The 24,352-nt window shown below is 47.8% G+C and overlaps 1 protein-coding gene across 1 annotated transcript; it reads right to left on the reverse strand.

The window, feature by feature from the left end:
• Positions 1 to 9,543: 9,543 nt before the first annotated feature.
• On the reverse strand, positions 9,544 to 18,730 carry LOC146207165 (uncharacterized). The gene is made up of 6 exons (XM_084576366.1): positions 18,727 to 18,730; positions 17,783 to 17,895; positions 17,359 to 17,451; positions 11,139 to 11,174; positions 10,938 to 11,003; positions 9,544 to 9,639 (listed from the first exon to the last, which is right to left on the reverse strand). The coding sequence occupies exons 1-6, from the start codon at positions 18,728 to 18,730 to the stop codon at positions 9,544 to 9,546; spliced, it is 408 nt and encodes a 135-aa protein (XP_084432492.1).
• Positions 18,731 to 24,352: the final 5,622 nt, after the last annotated feature.

Below are 24,352 nucleotides of genomic sequence, written 5' to 3' on the forward strand. Positions count from 1 at the left end.
GCAGCAGCAGCAGCAGCAGCAGCAGCAGCAGCAGCAGCAGCAGCAGCAGCAGCAGCAGCAGCAGCAGCAAGCAGCAGCCGCAGCAGCAGCAGCAGCAAGCAGCAGCCGCAGCAGCAGCAGCAGCAGCAGCAGCAGCAGCAGCAGCAGCAGCAGCAGCAGCAGCAGCAGCAGCAGCAGCAGCAGCAGCAGCAGCAGCAGCAGCAGCAGCAGCAGCAGCAGCAGCAGCAGCAGCAGCAGCAGCAGCAGCAGCAGCAGCAGCAGCAGCAGCAGCAGCAGCAGCAGCAGCAGCAGCAGCAGCAGCAGCAGCAGCAGCCGCCGCCGCCGCCGCCGCCGCCGCCGCCGCCACTTCCACCGGTCGTCTCGCTCATGGCTCAGAAAGAACTGGCAGATAATTTCGCAGTGGCGCGGTGCACATATACAGATCCGCCGCCACCGATCTGGCTCTCTGATTGCCACCGCACAGGGGTTGCATTGGAGGAGGAGCGAAGAAAGGAATTAAGTTCGAGCCGGCGCTTTGACAACCGGAGACTTGCAGGAAAAGGGGGGAGGGGGGCGGCGCGTACACCCAGCGGCAAACGATAGGGGCAGAAGCGCGCGCAGCAAGCGGACAACGCGATAAAGGGAGGAGGGAAGAGATAGCAGCGACTGACTGATGCTGCTGACGCCGATAGTGAGTCAACCTCAGCTGCGGAGTTGGTTTCAGGGACAACGCCGCCGATGCCGACGCAAACAATATGATACCCTCGCTTCCGCAGCGCCAAGAACCAGGTCAAGCCGTGGGAAGGTGGTCACGTATTCGTCGACGTGCCGGGGCCTACGTGAAATAACCGGCGCGTCGGCAACTGAAGAGCACCCTATCCGCCACACAGGAACAGGGGGGGGGGGTGACCCTCCCCTCCTCTTTCTGCATGGCGGCGACGGTGTTCTATGCAGTCACGTTATCTTGACTCTCCAGCGGCGTCAGCGGCATCCAGCGGTATCAGTCGGTCGCTGCTAGCGCTGGGGGATGAAAGGGGGGGCGTAGCTGGTTACGAGGCCGACGACGACGCCGACGCCGACGCGAAACCCAGGAACGGATGCCAAAGAGCTGCGCTCTAAAACGTCACCAGAAGAAACAGCGTCTAAAATTGTTGTTGTGGCGGTAGGAAGAAGGAAACGAAAATGCACGGGCCTGCTACTGGCTCTGTAGCTGAGCCAACTCCGCTGTTGTGGCTGTAGAAAGAAAGAAAAGAAAAGGCACGGGCCTGCTACTGGCTCTGAAGCTGAGCCACCTGATTTATTGATTGATTTATAGGAAGGGAAAGGCGCGGTAACTGTCTCATTTGTTTTCTGTGGACACCTCAACCGTGCCATAAGAGAAGGGAGGAAGGTGGGAGTGAAAGTGTAAAGAAAGAGGAGCCGTAGTGAAGGGCTACGGAGTAATTTCGACCAGCTGGGGATCTTTAACGTGCGCCAACATTGCACAGCACACGGACGCCTCTTCGTTTCGCCTCCATCGAAACGCAGCCACCGAGGTCGCCTCCGCTGCCTCAGAGAGAAAGTAGAGAAGAAAGAAAAGGAAGAGGGAGAGAAAGACGCGCGCCACAACAGCCGTCGTCCACCACCTACGTGGTGGCAGGTGCACTGACGGCCTACAGCAGATAAAAATCCGGTGGCTGGCTAGCCCCTGCCACAAGCGGCGTGGACCTACCGTCCCACCCCGTAGAGCCAGGAACAGCCACCCTTCCTCAATCAGAAGCCCTCCACCTCCGTCCGCTGCCTCGGGTGCATAGAAGAGAAAATAGAGTAGTGGGGCCGTGCGGGGGCCCAGGGGACTGCGCGGCCCGAATTCCTCTGTTAGACTGATTTAAAAACTGATTTATTCATAGGAAGGGAAAGGCGCGGTAACTGTCTCACTTGTTCTTCTGTGGACACCGCGACCGCGCCGTAAGGGAAGGGAGGAATGGGAGTGAAAGTGGAAAGAGAGAAAGAGGAGCCGTAGTGGAGGGCTACGGACTTATTTCGACCACCTGGGGATCTTTAACGTGCGCTGAGATCGCACAGCACACGACACCTCATCGTTTCGCCTCCATCGAAACGCAGCCGCCGAGGTCGGGTTCGAACCCGGGTACTCCGGCACAGTAGTCGGGCGTCTTACCACTGCACCACCACGTTAAAGATCCCCAGATGGTCGAAATAAATGTTTTTACTACTACTAGAGAAGAAAGAAAAAGAAGAGGGAGATAAAGACGCGCGCCGCGTCCACCACCTAAGCGGTGGCGGGTACAATGACGGCCTACAACAGATAAAAACTCGGTGGCTGGCTAGCCCCCGTCGCAAGCGGCGTTGATCTACCGTCCCAGCCCCATAGAGCCACGAACTGCCACCCTTCCCCCTATGCGTATAAAGGAATCGCGTTGCCAGAGGACTTAAAGTTAACGCGGGAAAAAATTATCTGGCTAAAATATATATATATTTTTTTCGCGCATAACAGTGCAAACGTATTAATTTCGGCTTTTAAACATAATGCAGTTTTCCGTATGAAATGAGATAAGTAAAACAGAAAAAGGAAATCACGTGGGTCGGGTCACTAGAACACAGACGGACACTTAAGTACGACCAAAGGTCACACTGCAACCCCTTCCGGATCGCGCAAGGGTCAAGCTCGTCCCTTGGATGCAGTTCTTAATCAGCGCCGGTCATCCATCTCACGCCGGCGCCAAATCTGTGCCCGGCCCCGAGAAGAGCTCAGCCGAGGAACATGCGAGGCCTCCTCCCACGCCGGCGAGCACGTGCCGCCCAGCGTTATAGCCCCGAGCTTGTGGCTCAATTTGGTCCCGACTCCAATTTATTTTCTCCCGGTGGATGGTTCCGTCCAATGAGAGAACTCTGTTGCAGCAGCCAAGTTGATGGCCGCAATCTTAAGCCCCCATTATTCTTCACATCACGCTGCTTAAGGCGAACTGGCCAAGACAGTCGGAACCAACTTCTGTCGGAGTTGCCTTTCTCCGTGTCCGCTGCAGCTGAGAGAGATTCGGCACTGGACTGTCGCTAAAATCGGGTGCTTCAAGTGCTGGCTGGGCTTTGAGGAATAACAGTGGCTGACGTTACCATGGTTATTTTCGAACTTGTACTAACGCGGGGATGATATGCTGGTTTGACAGTGATTTTAAGAGACTCTTTGATTAGAAGGGGCCATTTTTGCCCATAATGGCATGACGATTCGTAATTGAACGTAGAATTTTATATTGAAACAAAGATCTTCGAATGTAATGTAGGTGTCTTTAGAATTTAGCAGAGTCCTTCATTTTCAAAATTTTTTTTCAGCATAATGCAAGGCACAGGAGAGAAGTGCACACGGCGAGCGCAGTTGTATGTTTCAGTATGTCTCACCAACAGCCTGCCAGTTGTATATTTCTAGAATTTTGGTGTACTGTAATTTTGAAGTAATTTCTGTTTATGAACTTTTGTCCCCTTGAATTTTATTCTCATTCTGAGAGTAACTGTTAAGTGTTTCATCGGTGCCCTTTCAAGCAAATGCGCTGCGGCCGAGATTTACTGTGCACCAGCTTAACGGATAAATGTATTTCACAAAAATTACATAGGAGCCTAATTATTAATATGTGATGACATGGTTTATGAGCTTTAATATCCAAAAGCGGCTCAGGTTATGAGAGACGCCGTAGTGGGGGGCTCCAGATATTTCGACCAGCTGGGATTCTTCAACGAGCACTGACATCGCGCAGCACACGAGTGACTTGCTTTTCGCCTCCCTCGAAAAGCGGCCGCTGCGGCCGGGATTTGATCCCGCATCCTTTGGCACAGTAGCCGAACTCCCTAGCCACTGCACCACCACGATTTTTTTCATATAATTATCGGCAGCATGGCAAGCAATGAGAAAGAGCTTGAAGAACCGTGAAGACAAAGCTACCCCCATTCCTCCTAATTACCTAATTACCCAAACAGCGGCCGAGAGTCATCCGTTCATTAAACAAAGGATTCATTCATTCATTCATTCATTCATTCATTCATTGCCTTTAAGGTTGTAGGATGTATTATAAAAAAAACACAAAACAACACTATACAATGCAATATACAATACAATATAACACAGTAAAGTACAATACAATATAATACATGTATATAATACATTTAAATAAATACACGCCATGTTTTCACGCACCTATAGCACTCCTAACTAGCAGTGTGAAATGTAATTTTTTTATTTGCGCTTTTTTTTAGAGAGTATCTGTCATCAGTCAAGAGAAAAGACGTGATGAAGGCTTTCGTTGACTCTTTTTCGGGCATTTATGTACCTTGTGGCACGCAGTGTTTCCTTTGAAAAAAAAAAAAGAAACAAAGAAGAACATAGAACATGTCTTTTTCGTCTGTACAACAGTCGGAGCTTCAGCACGCTCTGGATGTCTTAACATCTTGACTCCCAGCTTTGGGTCTGTCCTTATCGTATAATAAATCATGCTTCATTCGTATCGGAAACAAATCTGGCTTACGGGAAGCAGCCCCTTTTACTTTTACGGTAGATAATTCTCAAACTCACCAAGTAGAAAGTGTCCGTGTTCTAGGTCTTCTTCATACATCTGAGACTGGAACCCCTCGGCTAAACGCTACCCGTAAATCGGCTCATGCTGTGATTCGTCGCATAGCAATGCGCTCAGGCGAAGCGCGCTGTGATGCTGCTCGTCAGCGCGTGCGCTTCATTCTTCAGCCGCGGATAGTGCACCAGGCTCAATTCCATCGCCTCACCCGTCGACAATGGGACTCACTTGAAGCTATCAATAGTGAGGCTTTGCGCGTCATAACATAGCTGCCTTGTCTTGCACCCATACCCGTCCTGCAAGAGTGAGCTCAACTTCATACATTAACTCAACTCATCGACCAGCGTGAGACTTATAGAGCACGGAAATTGTAGCTTCAGTAACATCGCTTACAGACCTTTTCTCCTTGGTCCTACTGTAAATTCACAGACAGACAATCGCTCCACTGCTTCGCCGCAGATATCAGCCGCGTATATATTCACCTCTAGGGTGCAAATATACACCGATGCATCACACAAAGCACTGCAGAGAGTTACCGCTGTGTACAGTCTCTCCCATCCTCATCTGTGCAACATATAGTGTGGGTACATGCACTCCCATTGCCTTAGAGCTTCAGGCGATAGGGGACGCAGTTTGGCAGGGGGGCGCTGCAGGCGCCAGTGAAACGGGCCCTCTTCGGCGGCGTCCCGGTAATTGTCCGGGCAGGCCGGTTCCCCCATCTATTGAACAGCAGCGCGAGTGGCTCTTGAAAGGGGTCAGTTCTGCACGTGTTGAGCTGCTGCAGAACTTTTTGTGGAGTCGTGTGCTTTCTCCGTGGTGCTTGAACGCTTACGCATGCGTATGCTTCAGAGAATTAGGAAAATGTGGCAGCGCAAACGCGAAAAACAACAACAACAACAACAACAAAAAACTGGGTTGTGGGGTTTAACGTCCCAAAGCGACTCGGGTCGTGAGAGACGCAACAAAAAACTAGTTGGTCATGTCCCCTCCGTGAGGCAAATTGATGAAAACGTCATTATCATAACGGGGCTTTTAGTGCCGCAAGTAATTAAGTGACAAGATAGTTTAAGCGTGGAAAGTAAATACCTTTTTTTACCATAACCGTCTTTACAATGCAACATTTTATTCGATGGCTCAGTGTGGTGCACGCAGTTTTGCTCACTTAATAACTTGAATTCTGATACTTTTTTGTGCTAATAATAGTGAATACTGCTTTTATTTTAACTCAAATTAAGAGTCCTGAAGGCGAGATGCGAGGCTGAAGAGAAAAACGAGACCATCCACCAAATATGTCTGCCAACTGCTCGCTTATGGTTAAAAGAAAAATCTGGCAAGCTTGGTTAATAAGTGCCCTAGAGATAAGCGGTTGCTTATTTATCTAACGCTATCACAGCGCACGCGTACCCCCAAGACAACCTATCTGCAGAACCATCGATCATAAGCGAATGCTCACGGATGTGGGTGGAAAAATTTTGACTTTTCACAATTTTTTTTAGAAACTGCACTCGGCCACATGAACACGCACCATTAAATAACTATAATGAAGAAACGCTTAACTAAATCTTATGAATCCGTGCAAAAGCTTTATAAGTAAATGTTTCTGCAATAAATAATGCCATACTTTTTCTATTGGATAGAAGTCTCTCGTAGTTAGAGGCCGTTCACGGTAAAAGATTGTAGGCGCGTCTCCTCTTTCTCTGTGTTCGTAAATTGTGCGACAAAAAGTTTCATCCCGAACATCTTTTTTAGCATTCATGGCTCTCCAAAGCAATACCGTACAAGGAGCAGTGGCTTGCATTAAGCTGTTGTGTACTTTTAATTAAAAGAGGAGCCAATCAGGCGACATCTCTTTTGCGCACAATGAAGGAGAGGGTGCCATCAGCGCGAGCAGCGCACGCACCAGTCGGGATGTGAGTGTTTCAATGCGCTCCTCCAGCCAACGTAACGTTGCCTCCAGCGGCGTTCCCGACCAGTAGTTCGGAATGACCGCCAGAGGAAGGAGGCGGCGCTGGTGTAGTGGGAGCAAACTTCACGTGCGCTTCCCTATACACAATGCAATTACTTCCCTTCCACTCGTACCCATATTTGATATTGTTCATATTTACACTGACTCCATAGCAACCCTTAAAAAACTTAAGGCTGTTCGGCGCACATTCCAAATTACATAATTCATTCACCATCTCCACAAAAATACCCCTGTCCTGTGCGTATATATTGAATTTGCGGCCATGCTTACGATCTACATAGTATTCATGGGGATTCAATGACACACCTTGACACATCAGACATCCTTCCTCTATTGCCTCAGATCCGTTCCTGTCCCATGTCTCCGAGAAAGAATCTTGGCGCCAGCGAACAAGCGCTCTAATTCCTCCGTGCTCGTACCTTCTCCCTCGTAATCTCACTCGGGAGGAGGAGGCATCTGTGCGCCAGATTCGAGCTGCTCTGACCCGTTCTGTGCGTCATCGGTGGTGTGACGAACGGCTTCATGTGAGCGAGCGCTGTGGTGCTTCACTAAAACTGTGCGATATGAAACACCTGTTGTGGACGTTTCCAGCTACGGCATCCGTGAGACAGTGCCACCTAAGAAAAGTAGGTCTGCGATGGGACCATGAACATGACTACCACAAGTGAACGCTAGACAAACAGTTTATCGGGAACTTCTGCGAATTTTTAAAAGAGAACAGTTTACACCCCTTCCTCAAACTTTCTCCTTCTTCTAGCTCCCTTTTTCACCATACCTGATTACAAACGTCTGAAAAAAAAAATCTAAGCGACTGGTATATGATGAACGAGAGTACAAAACTGGGCAAGTTGGTAAGTATTCATCTTGTTGTGGCACCACAGGGACGAGGACAGAGACGGAGAAAGACAGACAAAGTGCTCACTATCAACTGTCAAAATTTATTGGGACATGTAAGATATATGAAAAAACCCAAAAGAATACACAAAGAAATAAAAGGCAAAACATGCGCACTCCGGTCCATGGTTACAAGCTCATATCAAAACCAACCTGGTGTCAAACCGTACCACCGTATCAAATGTTTTAGATAGTCAAATTCAGCATCAAGCAGAGATAAGGACGGTGCGCTTACACATTTGTCGGATGACTCTCTTATTTTAAACGCCTCCACAATTTCTCTGGCCACTATACGGGTCAGACGGGGCGCTGTATTAATGTGCGCCTACGTGAGCATGCCAGGTCACTCGAAGGCGGATCGGGGACACATTTTTCCAAGCATGTCAAGAGTCATGATTGCTCACCGCTGTTCCATGAATCACGCGTTATCTGGAAACATAATAACGAGACAGCCCGAGAAATTGTGGAGGCATTTAAAATAAAAGAGTCATCCGACAAATGTGTAAGCGCGTCGTCCTTATTGCTGCTTGATGCTGAATTTGACTATCTAAAACATTTGATACGGTGATACGGTTAGACACCAGGTCGGTTTTGATATGAGCCTTGCAACCATGGACTGGAGTGCGCATATGTTGTCTTTTGTTTCTTCGTGTATTCTTTTGGGTTTTTTCATATTATTACATGTCCCAATAAATTTTGACAGTTGATAGTGAGCACTTGGTCTTTCTTCGTCTCTGTCCTCGTCCCTGTGGTGCCACAACAAGATGGTATATGATGATGATGATGATGCTCAGGGCCATACCCTTTGAAACGGGTCGGCATCAGAACTGGTGCGCAGCCCAAAAGTGAAAGGAAGAAAGAAGAAAAAGAACAAACAAACAAAAGACAGAGGACTGGGAGAAGAGAAGCACGAACAGGATAGACCCTGTGGCGTGACACCATCTATCCACGTCCAGGAGAAGCCCGTGGAGAGGCGAACAAGATCTGGTCGCACCGCTGGGCACAGTGTCAACACCTAAATATATTTTTACACCGTGCTCTGGACACCATGCTCTGGACACCGTTTCGTTCGCTTTCATGCCTTACTAAACCGACGGAAATTTTACTGACAGGCAGCGCACGCCTCTTGGTCTTACGCTTAGACTTGGACTTATGCTATTTTGCTGCATGGCTAAAGATTTTGTCAACTGGAAGTTTTGATCGCGCCAATAAATGACAAACTATGATATTGTTTCGTGCGCAGCCACTTCTAGAGGACCTAATTTGTGTACACGCACTGCCCATATCTATATGCCTTGTCAGGCAAACGTGAAAAATCAAGACAGGTGTAATACAGATCTAGGATTTGAAGGTGGCAAGTGTAGGAAAATGTTGAACATGTTTAGCGCACTTACCGCTAATTTGAGAAACACATTTTAGCCGGAGATTAAAAAAGCACATACTTTAGAACCCTGGCACAGACAATTTTTACGCTTTTGTTTTGCACATCGTTACAGACGTGGATACAGCGCGTCTGGTCAAGTGAAGTGCAGGCGCTCTTCGAGGCGAGTGTGTTTTGCGATGTCAGCAAAGGTTTTCGCTTTGCCCGCTGGTATCAATACTAACACCGTTTGACAGTCAAAGTGCATTTTTACTTAACAATGTGACAGGATTGTTAGGCATGGTGTTGTTGTGCGGATAACTTTGGACCGACACTGTGTGTTTCAGCCTTACATTGCAAAAAGATGGACCTGACTCATCTTATGGACGACTGTTTTCATTTGTACGGGCGCTGATTTTCAGCCATTTTACGCCTGGGTGCGGCACGGTAGCACTCTACAATCCAGGCAGGGCACAAAGTAGCGCTTATTGCAGAGTACTGGCGATAGGCTGTATCAGTAACTAGTTGACTAATACTGAAAAAACCCAGAACTATCAAATTAACTAACAGAGTGTCTAAAGGCAAGCAGGTCCACGCCGAATTGAAAAATTGTACCGAGCGTATTATTTCTCATCTACTAAGTAGAAAAACAGCCATATCACACTCTGACGAAAACTTCTCTTTCTGGGAAGTTCAACTAGTAGTTAACAAATACTCACTTATGAAAGTCATCTAAGCACTTTCGAACTGTAATATGTTGTGGCTAGAATGACGTTTATTTTTTTCCGTCATCCCATAGTGAACATAAACCGCTCCGTAAAAGCTGCTATGTCGTAAAGACTCTCCAGTGGCAAGTCCATTACACCCGTTTGATTGAAGCAAATCTGCAAGAAAAACACGAAACACCTTCAGAAAAAATAACGAAGGGATGAATTCTGCGTTATACAGCAAGAGGTTGAGATCAGTAGACACATTTCGATGTATGATTTGTTTCACGAGTCAGGGCAGAAATGCTGCAAGTACAGCAGTTACCATCTATGACTGATTTTTACATTTATACTGATTGTTCACTAACTTCCTAAAGATAACAAGTAAAATTGGGTCTACATTTTTTGCTTTACTATCTGCGGTCGCTCCTTATAGACTTCTCTGTAACCGTTCCTTTAACACTACAAAAAGTTAATAAAGACAAATAACCCGGACTGTTGCGTCATTAGGATGGTTCAATAAACTTTTCGGCAGCTTCATGCGCTAGGTCGAACAAAGAGATCATAGAAATGCAAACTCATAATTAAGACCAGTACCTTAGCCCAAAGGGTAAAAGTTTATTTCCCATGCTAAGGGTCAGCCTGGGGAGTATATTAGGTGGCAAAAGTATTATACGTCCAACATAGTGAACCAGTGAAAGACAGAGAAACAGAAGAAAAGGAGTGCACGGGGCTTGTTTTTCTGTGCCTCTCGTTGGTCAAACTAGCCCAAATAGTCACCATGTATATCATACGTCATCACGCGCTGAGCGTACAGCTCTTGTGGGGCCCTATATTTGTTTGATGCAGCTTTGTGCCTGCACGGTAGTATTGTTCAATGCCATTGGCTCGCATGATCTGCGCCGGAAATGGCTCCCATGCTTATGCCTGATTTGCTGCTAGCAGCGGCGCTCTCAATAGTGTCGAGTGGGGAGGGGATCGCATCGAACGATCGATTTCTTCATTTTTGAGATACACACAAATTTAACACGCCACGCCAGCACACCATGGAACCTAGCTACACATGCGACAAACAGTTACTGCATGTATTCTAGTAAATACTGCTATCTTGTTTGCAACTGTAGCGCGCTCTTCGCTAGCTTCTTGCGGTAGCAATTTAAACTAGATCTACGAGTAGGTATCGCACGGCTGGGCAACTGATAATTATAAGCAGCCGCTGTATTTACACGGAAGCAAACTGCACATTTCCCACCTGCGTCGACTTGTTTACACGGTAGACAATTGGGAGCAAATGTTTTCCGCCTACTCGGTCAATGAAGAATTCTCGCGGGAAGTGACGTTATACAACTGCCCTCTCTGAGCAGTGCAAAAGAGCTAGAACTGCTCCCACTGTCGTTTCGTTCTCAGTGAAAATCATCCACTCCTCGAAACCGACAGTTGAAAACGCGCGCTTGGAGGTGCATTTATTCACTTGCCAATCCTTCGTACGACGCGTTCATCAGTTTCTCGTTGTCTCCGAGCACTGTGTAAAATGGTGAGCTCTGCAAAAATAATATTAAATAAAACGCATTACTTTAGAAATCTGATGTATTGAAGAGTACTGAACGTACTCTCAGTGGTGTCTACGTATTCAGTATAGCCCAATAATATCAGTATTTTTCGCCGACCCAACTCACCTTGTTGGTAATGGACCTTAGTCCGCAGTCAAGAACCTGCAAAAGGCGTAGCGCCGATTTTTATATCACACGTGAACGATGCTGAGATGAGATCCCGCCAGTAAATTCAATTTCATTAGTCACTTAAATAGGGCGAGCGCTATCATATACCTTAAAGATACGAATGAGGATGCAGTTTTTGTCAGCTATAACAGCTAGTGTTAAAGTGAAAATAACCAGTTATTTAGTGAAACGCTGTTGCCATTTCTCACAGTAGTCCTGTAAATTCATCCCAAGGCCTCTATTTAGGAGTCCTGATGACAGATGCTGAAAGATTTTGCGAAAGCGAACTGGGGTTAACCCCCTATACGTTTTTTAATTAACATTACGTAAAGCTTGCGGCACGAATCTGACAACCCCATTAATTATTAATAGAGATCGAGGAATAGAGAAATTTCTTTTTGTTCGCACTTGAATAATCGTTTTTCTTGGTAGCTGTTTCCAAGGAAAGCTGAGGGTAAATCTGATTCACACTCTACCATTCCAGCACTCTTGTACTGCTCCCTTGAGAGCGCGATTTAGAGGTGTTGAAGCTGCATGTTGGACGCTGGCGGGCATGCACACGATTTCGCCCTCCGTTTAAAAGTAGCAGCAGAAGAACGCTTTGGTTGCGCGGAAAAGTAAAAAAAAAAGAAATATAGGAACACTGAAGCTGCGCCTTAGTGGCAAAGCGGCTTCCTCTGATACATGTTTATTAACATGCACTCGTAAGGTCACGTGAAAGACAACATAGGACGAAGTGTCCTTGATAAGGTGGCTTCTCATCGCTCTTGTGAAACATCTCGCCAACTGCGTAAATCCGTTCGCTTAAGCAGCAGATCTTCACTCACGCAATCCGAGGAGGCTCCAGACGTCCAGTCACCATCTGGCGTGGCATACACCAAATGCCACACAGTAATTCCTGCAGCTGAACTGTGCACCGAGGCTAGGCCTAGCGCGCTCGGTGACATGCTGGCGGAGCTAGATTTGTCGACGCCACAGGCCTCAACGGCACTACCTGCAGTTCCTGAGCATGGGCCAGACGTGCAGATTCGTGCTACCTCTTCACCACCTAAAGTACCTGTCCCGCCTTCCGCACATGTACGCCAGACAGTGAGCGATTTGCCCTCTGGGCGGAACGCGCCTATGCCTGCTCAGCCTATAATCCTGGATCGACCTCGAGCTGCACTGCATGAAGAGCCGGGCAGTCCCATGGACCTGTCATCGGCCCCGCTATCCGTGTCGCCGGGCGTTCGTGAATCCCAAAAGCGTCCTTCGGCTGACGCTGCACCGGGTTCCTGCTCTGTCAGCGGCGGCTCTCAAGGCAAGCGTTCCTGCTTAACGATTGACCATGCTGATCTGGCTACCTCAAACTCAGCCAGCTAAAAAGTAACAATCAAATCTCTGGCAACCAAGAGCCTCACAGATATACCAAACAGGATTGTACAGGCGAATCTGAATGCATGTCTTTGAACGAAAGGCTTTCGCGGCTTTACGGCCAGAAAGAAATCCAACACCATTGCTGTGTGGCTTCCGGCTTTGGCTGCTGTAGAACGTCTGCAAACGCTACGGTGTATTACAGTTACCAGTAAGATATCGGTGCCAGTACAGGTGTACTTGGTTGCGGGGTCAGACGTACAACGTTGCGTTGTCTACAATGTTGACATTAATGAAGACCAGGCTGCCCTTCAGCGTGAGTTATACTGTCCCACACACCGAGTGATTCAATCACGTTACATGGGAAAGGGGCGCTCTTGCATTGTCACCCTGCAAGCCCCGCCAACGCTACCAGCCTGCTTGTACTATTACGGCTGCATTTTATGGCCTCGCCCAAACAAGCCCAGTGCAGTCTACTGATACAGTTGCCTCCGCCCTGGCCACATGCGTAGATCCCGCCCTTTCCCATCTCAACAAGAAGCAGCGCCCGGCGGTGCACCAGCCTACCGATGTGGCCTCTGCAAAGCTGACGACCATGATATAACTTCTCCAACCTGCCCAACAAAACAGAATGCAACACAAAAGATTCGGCGTGCCAATTCTAAGCAATGGTCTCAGAATGTAAATACGGCACCTGGGCACACTTACAACCGCTTTGACGCTCTCCAATGGGATGATGACGAGTGGCCAGAACTTGGAGAGCCACATGAAATCGCTGAGCAGCAGGCATATAGCGACAAAGTGCGTAAGGACCGCCGACGCAAGCAGCCGCAGCAGCCTAAAAAACAACGTAGCATGCCGGAGCCTCCCAACGACGACATGACAGAAGTGGATAACCAGATTGCACGCCTCTTGGCAGAGGTTGCTAAGCTTCGACAGCATCGTGAACTGCTTGCACGCCGAAGGCTTGCTGAGGTTTCTAGCACCGCAAATGGAAATGCTGGATCACCACCGACTATGTCCTGCCCAGCTGCTTCACTCAGTGCTACTTCCAGAGTGTCTTCTGCAATCTCAGATAATTCTACCACATCCTTGCTCTGTTTCATGGTGACGCAGCTATCCAACCTGACATCTGTTCTGTTGCAACGCTTGGACTCCTAACGAAGGATGGCTTCTAAAAGATTTTCTGGTGTGCTCCAATTGAACTGCAGAGGCATCTCCACTAAAGTGGGGGAGCTCAAAACCCGTCTTCGTTTTCACAAGCTTAAAGTGTGGGCCCTGTTACTTCAGGAGACCAACGCCTTGCCAACAATTCCAGGCTTTTGTAGTTACGCGTCCCTATCGATGATTGACCGTCGTTTGCACACTGCTTCCCCTCCAGGAAAGGGAGGGGAACATACACCAACAACATGCAACATGTTTCAACATGTTTGAGCATACACCGCCGCCTTTCGGCGGTGTATGTTGAAACACGTTTCCCTCACGTGTGTCTCTCTCTGAAAAACTTCTGCAACTCATACCAGGAGGTTGTTGCAGTTGCTGTTAAATTGCCAAAGGCAACTGTTGTGGTAGTACCTTTTTACGTCAGGCCAGCAGGTGGCTCTCCCTCACGTATTAATCTGGGCTGGCTGTTGACTGTGCGTAGGAAATACCCCAGTTTCCCGATTCTAGTGGGAGGCGATTTCAATGCTCCGCACCAAGATTGGGAGTATCCTACTTCAAGCCCTCGTGGTAGGCGTGTGCGGGACGCCTTCACTGATGCGTTATTTACTCTTCTGAACAATCTCGGCATAGCAACGCGGACTGTTTGCAACAGCAGCTCTGCCACATATGCTCCTGATCTGACGCGGTGGTCTGGCCCTGGCACTCCCTCGTGGCGCATTGAACCTGATTTCTGGGGGAGTGACCATCACCCAATCATCATTGGTGTTCAACCATCACGAGCACGCCGGTTACGCCGTAAATGCACGGTTGTCAACTGGGATAATTTCCGCACTATTCTACAAGATCTCCCTGTGGAGTCGTCACTACTGCTTGTTGACTGCATAAAATGCGCGTTAGACAAGGCTACAACTAGTACATGGACAGATGTCGATCGACCGGTTCCTGACATCGGTCTGCTCAACTTGTGGGCTACTCGCCGACAAGCTGAGCTGGCAGCTTCACGAGACCCTACATCAGCTCAGGCACGTACAAGGGTGAACCATATTACAGCTAAGGCTCGCAAGTATGAACGGGATCTAGCACGACGGCAGTGGTTTACTTGGTGTGAGCAATTTAATACCAATTCACCAAATGCATCTCTCTGGCGAACTTTCCGGGCAATGGAGCAAGGTCGCCGTCGTCCCGACGCAGCGATCACCGCATGCTTCGCAGCTAACTTGTCTCCGGACGATTTTGCCAGAGAAGCGGCACGGAAGTTTTCTCCAAAATATGATGTGTTGCCTCCCTCAGCTACCATTTCTAACGCTGTAGGGATTCCAGCACACGTAGGCAGACTGCCAACAGCAGACGACACCGTTGGCATTGCCAGTCCTTTCTCCATGCCTGAGTTGCTTGCGGCAATAGATGAAGACAAACGGAAGACATCACCCCGTCCGTATGCGATTCCATATAAAGTGTACACGAACCTGAGTAACGCTGTACTACCTCAACTTCTGGACACCATTAACAAGGTATGGCTAGACGGCTCTGTACCCGAGACCAGTCAGCCATTGTGATCCCAATCCCAAAACAAGGAAAGCCACCGACGGATCTCGGCAACTTTCGGCCGCTTTCTCTAACATCAACACTGTGCAAGCTGACAGAAAAAAATGTTAGCCACACGACTGTCCTGGTGGCTGGAGCAGCACGGTTTCTACCACCCCGCACAAATTGGCTTCCGTCCATCCATAGGCACTGAAGATGGGCTGGCTGTTTTGGCCTCGCAAATTTTGTCGTCAACCCGTAGCCGCAATGTGCGCACCATTCTCGCGATGGATGTCGAAAAGGCGTATGATAACATTAGCCACGACGCCATTTTAAATTGTATTGACACGCTGCATTTCCCTCTTAGGGTACGCAGTTTCGTAAACTCATTCCTTGAAAACAGAAGATTTGCAATACGGCTCAATGGCGATTCCATCGGATCATTTGTACCTGTTCGCGGTGTACCCCAAGGCTCGGTACCGCCACCAACGCTGTTTAATATTGCCTTCATTCCCCTTGCTTGGCGATTACATAATGTCCCTGTGGTCAACTTTTTGATCTATGCTGATGATATTACGGTGTGTAGTACACACCAGGACATGTTTACTCAAGCGGCAGCTTTACAGTCAGCCTTGGATATTACTGCCAACTATGTTAAATCTGTCGGCCTAAAGCTTTCCACGAGCAAAACTATGTTCACGTCGGTCGCCAACCGCTGGGGTCGCCTGTGCCTGACGGCTGTGAGCCTTTCGCCGAACAACCCATCTTCATACATTTCATGACTCAAGGGCCTTATCATCTCTCTCTCTTGAACTTTATTCGAACAGCTAACCTTTTTTCTTTCATTTAATACCCCCTTTATTTTTTAGATATTCCATTATGCCCTGAGGCAAAAAACAACGTTATATATATAAAAAAAAAGACAACATATGAACCCCTGCTCGTTTCCAAGAGGTGCAAGCGTGCCTAGTTTTTATGCGAGGGCAAAGTTGTAGAAGGATGCCGACCGGTGTGTATCACGGACTCATAGTACGCGGCTCAGTCAAGCAAGGACGGAAGCCAACCAGTGTTTTTGCACTTCCTTATAATAAGAAAACATTAGAAGGGTTCAACGCTGCTGAACCGAATATGGAGCGAAAGCATTAGCTGCGGGTGACCGAGCGTTCTTCTTCTTTCTCTTCTTCTTCCTGTTCTTCTTCGCGGCTGTTCAAGGTCATTCGTGACAGTGGCCACGGACTACGCGACGGGCCGCAACCTGGCATAGCATTGCTCTCGCAATAAAAGAAGAGCAAGTGCCCTGCGTGACCTAGTCCATAGCATGTCTAGCTCGCAAACCAAAGGTCACGGATTTGAATCCTACTTGCAATCTAATTTGTTTCTAAGCAAAATCATCAATTACTTTACAAAGCCATTTGAGACGTACAATGGCCTTTAGTGCGCAGCAAATATCCTGTCTTAATCACTTTCATTAGACGCGTGACGTCCGACTTAACGTGAGCTTCGTGGGTTGTTTGAAATCCTTGAGTTAAGTGGCATCATGAACCCGTCGACCAATCAAGACTTCTCGCTCGCATCCAACACCTACAACGTCAACGTTTCAACGACATGATCTCTGTGACGCTGTTGCATTAAAGCGGCCTTGCAGGAGAGAACTTGCGCTTTTGCAGAACGAAGCTGCCCTTATCCCCCGGTCCTCAGCACCGACTATATAGTGTGATCCAATGCGCGAGCCCCGCCGCAGTGGACCAGTGCTTAGGGCGTTCGACCACTGACAGGGTGTCCCGGATTCGATCAGGCGGCCGCTTTTCAATGGAGGAGAAACGCAAGCCGTCCATGTGACCTCAGTGCATGTTGAAGGACCTCGGGTGATTGAAGCCCTACCCTAAGGTGTCCATCATAGCCTAATTCGCTTTGGGAACTCCATAAACCAGACTAAATCAAAGCACCGCCCATAAGGAACCTAACTGACAATGCACATGTATAAAGACAGGTTCTCGTAGTAAATATTTTTAAAGACTGTTCAATGTTTTCACAACATGTATCCCCTCACCAGTGTCGGCGATATAAAAGAAAATCGATTACAAATAGATTACCTGCTTTGCTTATTGCTAGATAGACAGAACATTCAGTTGCTTACCACCTGCTGCGGCTTCTGCGGCCCACTTTCCCTGGTCTTTTGCTCGGCTTCTTCAAAACAGCTTTTGTACACGGCGCAAATGACCGAGAATCTCTAGGACAACAGATAAGTATATTTAATAAAAGTAAAGAAAAACAGCAAGTGTTTCAAAATGCCATTGTGGTCGTGCAAATCCGCTTCAAATTTCTTCGGCCCTGTGTTAAGCAGACTGGCCCAGCCCTGCTTTAGTTCAAGGACGGAGCTCACAGCTGTTTCAAAGCAACCACATTGAGGTAGTTGTAAAACGAGCAGTCGCAAGCAGCCTGCTGAATTAAAAGCGATGGTACATGATTATGATCTCTTAACGCGACCGCTTTGCGTACAAAACACCAAAATTAATGATTTTCATCGCTTAGCTGTTCGGGTCTACGGATGTCATACATACCCGGTCGACGTTGTCTTTCGGCGTATGCGCAGCCATTTTCGCGAGCTCCTTGCTGCAATCCCTCATCACTCTGCCAAAATGCGACCTCGTGTCGAGGAGGCGCTTTCCGGAAGCTGCAACACGTTCCGATAGAGGCGAAAAAATATTCATAGTTGTCTGAATAGCGATTTAAACGTTTCGTTGCAACCAGTAGTTTGAACTCATTCGAACTATAACTGAAAAAGGGTGGGAAATGAGTTCGAATTATACGTAACTCAAACCACGGGAGCCTCTTGGTGTTGACGGGCACAAAGCGTGAGCTCGAATCAACCAGGTTTCCGGATTAACCAAGTTTCTATTGAAAATATTCTATTTATGGGTCACTGAATGTATGGGAATTATTTTTTTGCTTTCACATGAATAATGCCATAATTACGGCTGCCGTGAAACATGATTCAAAGTGTTTAACGGCGTATGTTAGTCCGAGTGAAGATTGCACCAACGCGAAGACTGCTCTGTGCGCTTTTGAAGGCTTTTGTTATGCAATCCTACAATCAAGAAGCATTCCTTAGTGACAGCTGCTTCAGCTAATTCAAAGCAGCAGTGAAGGGCATTTAAAGAAAGGTGTCATTCTTGAAAAGCCTCGCAACAGATGCGTTAGTCAAACTAGAGCGATGCTTGTCTGGCCTGAAAGCTTCATATCGGCCACCGTTCCCAGCACATCGGCTATTATTGATGTACACTGAAGCCTTGCAGTTAAAACATTTGCCTATTTGTCAAAGGCAGCAATGGTGATGAAGCAAACTGTGCTCTAATTAAAACGGCTCCGAAGTATAAATCAGGTGCGCTACCGACAATAGGTGGCTGTTTAGCAGCGAGGCTTTCAGAGTCAGCGCCGTGTGGAAAGAGCCTGCAATACACTGACCACAAAATAAACTCGTGAATAGTGTTTTACATGTACTCACGCATCTTTAGCTGCAAGCAGTCTCGACTTGTGGCTGTCTCGCACAGAAAAAGGCAGAGCAGTAGACTCCACTGAACACCCAACGGATTCTCCATTATCCAACCGAATCGGAGTCAGTGTACAAGGTGCACCCCCTATCGAGCAATGCGCCGAAGAGCGGTTTTATGGCACAGTGGGGCTGCGTACACATGCCACCTGTCAGAAAATACATCGCTCTATGAAGCGTGAAAGCTGGCATGTAGATAAATTTCTTGCCATTTTAAGATCATTCCTTCCTCCGCGCTCAGCGTATATAGGCGACGCGTCTTTTGAATAATGACGACCGTAAGCTCCGCACTGACAAGAGAGCCCGCGTCTGCTGTATGCTTTGTTGCCAGCTGCAGAGGAAGTCCGAAGATACGAGCAGGCAGGAGAAAATCACGTCGCTGCAGCACTCATTCTTCAAGATTAATGGCGAGCAGATTTTAGGGCACTGGCAACAGGGCTTCCACCCGTACCATTCCCTTAACGAGTACCGTGCGACTTTGAGAGAAAATAAAAATTCTGGGTGTTTAAGCATGACAAAGAAGTGACATAGCGAAAGCTGTGAATACCATGGCCCTCCACCACGGCTCCTCTTCATCACCTTTCATTTTCACTCTCACCATCCTCCCATCTCTTACGGTGCCGGAGTACCCGGGTTCGAATCCGACCTCGGCGGCTGCGTTTCGATGGAGGCGAAATGAAGAGGCGTCCGTGTGCGGCGCGATGTCAGCGCACGTTAAAGATCCCTAGGTGGTCGGAATTACTCCATAGCCCTCCACTACGGCTCCTCTTTCTCTCTTTCGACTATCACTCCCACCTTCTTACCTTCCCTTACGGCGCAGTTTAGATGTCCACAGAAACAAGTGAGACAGTTACCGCCCCTTTCCATTCCTATAAATCAATCCCATCTCTTACGGAAAGGAAGGATCTTTACAGTTTTGAGTGGACGCCACGGAAATGTGGACACCTAAACAGGTCAAGATCATGTTTTCAATAATTTTCTTGTATATTGCACATTGGTTTACGGGAAAGGAAATGCACAGAATCTGCAAGACTTGAGAGAATGAAGATGGGAGTGGAAGCTGAGAAAATGAGGTCCCCGTAGTGGAAGGCAGCGGAGTAATTCGGCCTCATCTGGGCCTTTAATGTACACTGAAATCGCACAACCCAGGGTTGCCGCTACGTTTATGAATAATAATAATAATAATAATAATAATAATAATAATAATAATAATAATAATAATAATAATAATAATAATAATAATAATAATAATAATAATAATAATAATAATAATAATAATAATAATAATAATAATAATAATAATAATAATAATAATAATAATAATAAAATTAATCAATCTTTATTTATTGTGCGCAGGAACAACCATGTGGTCTTCGTGCAAATAAAAAAAAGAAACAAAAATGAAAATGCACAAACATGTTTACCCACACAGAGAGAACACAAAAGAAGAAATAAATAACACATGAAATGAAACTGAGACGAAAAGCATCACGGAAAGAAAACAATCAATGAGTAACATCACTTATATACACAGTGAGAGGATTGTTGGCTCATCACGAAAGAAAAAAAAAAGAACGGTACATAGGGAGAAAAAAAGAACAACAAATAACTGACATTGATTATAGTAATATAGAAATATACATAAAATAAACAACCATTCCAGGCGAAACAAGTGCGTGGTACTTAAAACACAGGCTAGAAATACAGAATAATACAATAAAGAAATAGAACACGGGACAGTAAGATTCGAATATAAAGTTTAAAGTTGAAATATTAGTAAGAAACGGATAAAAAGCAGTTCAAGATACAGACAGCATTGAACAGGAGAAAAAGCAAAAAAGTGAACTAAATACAATAATTTAGGCTAGAAAGTGGGAGTTATATGTGATAAAGTACTGTTTAGAATACAACGCTACGAACATCCAATGTAAATGAACAGAGCGAGTATTGGAAGATGTCAAGGTGAGGACAAAAAGAGTTAAATAACCACTGCATCCTGTCCAGAGGGGAGTGGGAATGAAGAGGAGAAACCTGAAATGGTCTGAATTCCCTCATGCTCTTTCGCGGAACGCGCAGTAGGGTGTACTCTAAGAGCTGAGGGCACGTAATGTGGCCATGAAGGAGTTTGTACAGAAAAATGATATCAACTCTGATACGACGGCAGTGAAGAGAAGGAAGATTCAGTTGGGCGCTCCTGGTGGAGCGATAGGAGGAAGTTGCGCAAGGAAAGCGATAATAAAATATCCGTAAAATTTGTTTTTGTACTCTGTCAACTTTGTCAAAGTTCGATTTGCAAGTGCCATTCCAAAGAACCGACGCGTACTCCAAGAGCGGCAAGCGTATGGACAGGTACAGTTTTAAGAACGGAAGTGTAGTACGGAACTCTCTCGAAAGTCTGCAAACGAATCCGAGTGTGCGCATAGACCGCTGAGCAATGCGTTTAATATGAGAGGAGAAGCTGAGGGTGCGGTCAAAAAGTACACCAAGGTCATTAATTTCATCAACCCTGTCCAACAACAAAGAATTCACAGAATAATGGTAGAAAAAGCTATGTGTTTTACGAGTAAATGAGACAACCCTAGTTTTGGAAGAATTGAGGGTAAGTCGATTCTTCGTACACGAATCAGAAAAAAGCAGATATGTCCGATTGCAACAACAAGCAATCTTGAAAAGAATGTATTACCTTGGATATTTTTATATCATCAGCATAAATAAGAAACGAGGAGTGCTTGATCGCCGAGGAAACATCATTAATAAAAACGGAGAAGAGAAGCGGGCCTAATACAGAGCCTTGAGGAACTTCACTGGTTGCAGGGTTGTAAGGTATCGCTAGGCACCCCCGGATTAGCGGCTATGTACTCAGTACCTCGTGGTAGGTTTGCTTGTAGCATGAATTTGTGCTAGATGCATGCAGACGAGTAGGCGCCGCGAATCACCGGATAAAGCAGTGAATGCCATTAGAGTGACGAGTGTCACCGGGCGGCTGACAGGCGATCGAGCCCCAAGAGGGGAAAGTTAAGCTGCTTTGTGCATACCTGCAGTATGCTTTTCATATGAGCCGACACGACCCCGCCGTCGCGGTTGAAACGTCCGTTCATAGACACGCCGCGTCCAGACAGAAAGGTGACGTTCGGCGCCGGGGGAAGAGTGATGGGGAACGTGGAACAAAGGGGAAGACGTCCGCTGGAGGACCGGTTGACCGGGCGTCTTTTCGGCGCGCCGCCGCTAAGCCGGAGGTCACGAACTTTACAAGTTCTAGGAAGAGCGGGGGCGAGAGACGGCGGCGGTCCGCTAACGACCCTGCTCATTTGCTTTGATGATCTTGACGCGAGAACGCGGCAAGGTGTGCAGTGGAATGTGGACAGCATGTGACATTTTGTGTTTCGTGTTTTTCTTTCTTTCGTTGTGGGGAAAGGGTTTCACTCACACTGCTGAAGTTGCACGTGGCCACGAACCAATCATGTTGAAGTTCGTGGCGATTGGACGCAACTGAAATGTGGGCTGGACACGGAGGGCTTAAAACCAAGCCCGAGAGACCAGTCTGATGTTCTGAGCTATGGCTTGATGTGTACATCTTCGGCTAGGCCGAGCTAGCCAGATCCATGTATATTTTGCCTAACCTTGCTGTAAATATTGTAAAGTTTTGTATATAAACTTCAGTTAATCTCTTTGTAACTCTGAAGTGTCGTTATCCATATTTCGTCGTCTCTGATCACCGTCTTGGACGGGGCGCACCTGTGGTGCAATTTGCCACGTCTTCAAGTCACCGAAAAGAACCTAATTTCGAGAAGAACAACGAAAATTCACTGGCGCAGTCGACAGGATCCTGTGGGAGCACAGGGGAGAGACGACGACGTTCCTGCAACGCAGACGCAGGAGGGAAGCGGCATTCCAGGAGAGCAGACAAGAGAAGCAGCAGCAAGGACAGCGGCAGCCAGGAGGCTACCGCTGAGGCGAGCAGCGGCGCGTCAAAAGGACCGGCTGCTGAAACAAAGATCCTGAGGTGAAGAGTGCAGCGGCGCGTCACAAGGACCGGCTGTAGGCACCAAGGGTTTGATTTGGAGCAAGCAGCGGCGCGTGAAAAGGACCGGCTGCTGAAACCAAGATCCCGAGGTGAAGCGTACAGCGGCGTGTCAAGAGGACCGGTTGCAGGCACCAAGGGCTTGATCTGGAGCAAGCAGCGGCGCGTCAAAAGGACCGGCTGCTGAAACAAAGATCCCGAAGGGGAGCTGCAGCGGCGCGTCATCAGGACCGGCTGCAGGCATCGCGATCCTGATCATCGGCTACAAGGAGGCTGGAGACAACGACAGTAGGAAGGACAAGGGAGAGGCGACGAAGGTCGGAAGCCAACTTCTGCTCCGACAAGCGAGTGAGTCCTCTTTGCCCTTCATTTTGGCGTAGGCATTACTGTCTGTGTAGGATCCCGAGGGGTGCATGAACACCCGGTTCGCACATTTAAACCCGGACAGGCGAAAGGCGGGGAAAATGAGCGCTACAGATGAGACGGTGGTAACTGAGGACAGTTTATCCGTGACTGAGATTACCGATAGCCAGACGGCTATGGAGGTGAAAAGGGAGGAACTGAGAGTTCGAGCTCTCGAACTTGAGCTTGAGCTAGCAAAATTTAAAGCAAGTAATGAAGGAAGCGCGGCGAAGAACGCCGCTGTTGTGGAGAGAAACGACGCTCGCGCTGAGTTCGGTCGCTACTCAAAATGGCTATCCGGTGCGATCCCGAAGTTCCCGGCAGAGGCAGAAGTTCCGGTCTGGTTCGAGTCCGTCGAACACACGCTAGAGGCTTACGCAGTACCAAGGGACTTGTGGTGCCATATTATATTCCCGCTAGTTGCGGAAAAAGTTCAGTTCCTGTCAACGCGCTTGACACCGGCACAGCATCGCGAGTATGAGGTTCTGAAGAAAGTGGTTTTGGAAGAGCTTAAACTTTCTGCAGGAGAGTACCGCAGACGATTCATGGAGTGACAAAAATTACCCAACGAAGGCTGGAAAGCGTTCGCAACCCGCCTGCAGAGTTATTTTAACTTCTATGCAGATGCAAGGGGAGCCAAAACGTTCGAGGAGCTGGCTGAATTGCTAGTGGCCGACCAGTTAAAAAACACACTGTCGGAAGACGCCCTTGCTATGTAACCTTGCAAGAAGGTGAAAGGTGGAAGAAAGCACCAGAGCTTGCCACATTGTTGCAAAATTTTGAAGAGGCCCAAGGAAAGAATAGCGCGATCAAAAAGCGTGAACCGGGAGGCGCGGGAGGCTTTGGCGGGCGAGAAGGAAGGCGAGACGGGGGCCCCCCTAAGCGACAGACAGGAACCGAGCAGCGGCCAGACGTAAAGCAGAGGTACAAAGGGTGCTTCTCGTGCGGCTCAATGGGGCATAGAAGGGCTGACTGCCCACACGGCGGGGGACCAACAGTGCAGAAAGCGCCGCACACAAAAGGGGAAAAACTGTCGGCACGCGTAGCGACGCAGGACAGATTTGTCGCAATGAGCGAATTGAAACCGATTTCTTTGGCATGCCAGAACCAACGGATTAACGCAATTCTCGACACTGGGGCCGAAATCACAGTAGTGCG

The sequence above is a fragment of the Amblyomma maculatum genome, chromosome 1 (assembly GCF_055883805.1).
Source record: "Amblyomma maculatum isolate TAMU_Amacu chromosome 1, ASM5588380v1, whole genome shotgun sequence".
In the NCBI taxonomy this organism is placed as follows: domain Eukaryota; kingdom Metazoa; phylum Arthropoda; class Arachnida; order Ixodida; family Ixodidae; genus Amblyomma; species Amblyomma maculatum.

Bases quoted from the DNA above. Each gene is read 5' to 3' on its own strand.
- LOC146207165 (XM_084576366.1), bottom strand. The intron at 17,452-17,782 runs GTATGTATGACA...CTGTTGTCCTAG, and splicing joins CGAAAGACAACGTCGACCGG to AGATTCTCGGTCATTTGCGC. The intron at 11,004-11,138 runs GTGAGTTGGGTC...TTATTTTTGCAG, and splicing joins TAAGGTCCATTACCAACAAG to AGCTCACCATTTTACACAGT.